The sequence below is a fragment of the Seriola lalandi genome, unplaced genomic scaffold, assembly GCF_002814215.2.
Source record: "Seriola lalandi dorsalis isolate HSWRI2012SDOR001 ecotype SW California unplaced genomic scaffold, Sedor1 jcf7180002055006, whole genome shotgun sequence".
In the NCBI taxonomy this organism is placed as follows: Eukaryota; Metazoa; Chordata; class Actinopteri; order Carangiformes; family Carangidae; genus Seriola; species Seriola lalandi.
This window is the reverse complement of record NW_019525549.1, coordinates 1,959,284-1,960,397: the sequence shown is the minus strand read 5'-3', so window position 1 is coordinate 1,960,397 and position 1,114 is coordinate 1,959,284. Positions and strand designations below refer to the sequence as shown.

General features: G+C 46.3%; 2 protein-coding genes across 2 annotated transcripts in view; both read left to right on the top strand.

The window, feature by feature from the left end:
• Nucleotides 1-1,114, top strand: part of LOC147817195 (lysine-specific demethylase 2A-like) — an 8,528-nt gene that overhangs the window by 6,487 nt on the left and 927 nt on the right. The gene's annotated exons all lie outside the window — the stretch shown is intronic.
• The window catches only part of LOC111647621 (lysine-specific demethylase 2A-like), a 22,229-nt gene continuing 21,149 nt past the window's right edge, over nt 35-1,114 (top strand). The window contains exons 1-4 of the mRNA XM_023397248.2: nt 35-229; nt 402-508; nt 612-705; nt 848-1,001. Coding sequence (XP_023253016.2) covers nt 62-229; nt 402-508; nt 612-705; nt 848-1,001 — 523 coding nt within the window. The 5' untranslated portion in view covers nt 35-61. The remainder of the gene's footprint in view (nt 230-401; nt 509-611; nt 706-847; nt 1,002-1,114) is intronic.

Genomic DNA, 1,114 nt, shown 5'->3' with positions numbered 1-1,114 from the left:
AAGATTTCTCTAACACGCTGTGACTAACCCCTGCCAAAAACCCCTATCAGGTAGCAGACGTATGATAGATGTGATGGACGTCAGCACTCAGAAGGGGACAGAGATGTCCATGGCCCAGTGGACACGCTACTCTGAGACCCCCCCGTCTCAGAGAGAGAAGCTCTATAATGTCATCAGCCTGGAGTTCAGCCACACCAAGCTGGAGAACCTGGTCAAGAGACCTGCCACAGTACGTCCACACACTCCACTACAAGCTCATGTTTGTGTGTTTTTACATTTTATACACAACCAATGCAAACAGACACGTTTTAGTATGTGCACCAACAAATCTGTCTCAGGTTTGAAAAAGTGTCTGTCTTCTCCCTCTTGGCTTGTATTTGTATTTTTGTGTGTGTGTGTAGGTGGATCTAATAGACTGGGTGGACAACATGTGGCCTCGTCACCTGAAAGAGAGACAAAGAGACTCGACAAACTCCATCAACGATATGCAGTACCCCAAAGTACAGAAGTAAGTCTCCATGTTCAGGATGTGGCGGGATAAAATTATTCATTGCTTCATCTAATTCATTTGATCTCCAAATATATCATTGCTAATATTGTTGTCTGTGCAGATACTGTCTGATGAGTGTCGAGGGCTGCTACACAGACTTCCACATCGATTTCGGAGGGACCTCAGTGTGGTATCACATACTGAGAGGGAGCAAGGTGGGGGGGGGGGGTTAACTGAAAACATTTAAGACTTAAAGTGAACAGTGCAGAATGTGAGGGCATAAATGAGTTCTCTTTGTCATGATGTTGGCTGGTGCACAAGGCAGAGTGTGCTCATGACTGCAGGTGTGCATTTCAGGTATTCTGGCTCATCCCTCCCACCCCTCAGAACCTGGAGCTATATGAGAACTGGGTGCTGTCGGGGAAACAGGGAGATGTTTTCCTGGGAGACCGAGCATCTGACTGCCAGAGGATTGAACTGAAGCAAGGCTGCACCTTCATCATACCCTCAGGTCTCACACTCACACTTGCTCGCGCTCTCTCTCTATATCTCTCTCTATATCTATATGCTGAAGGATGTCATACATATATGTAAACAGCAGATACACTAGACCGTACTCTTTAT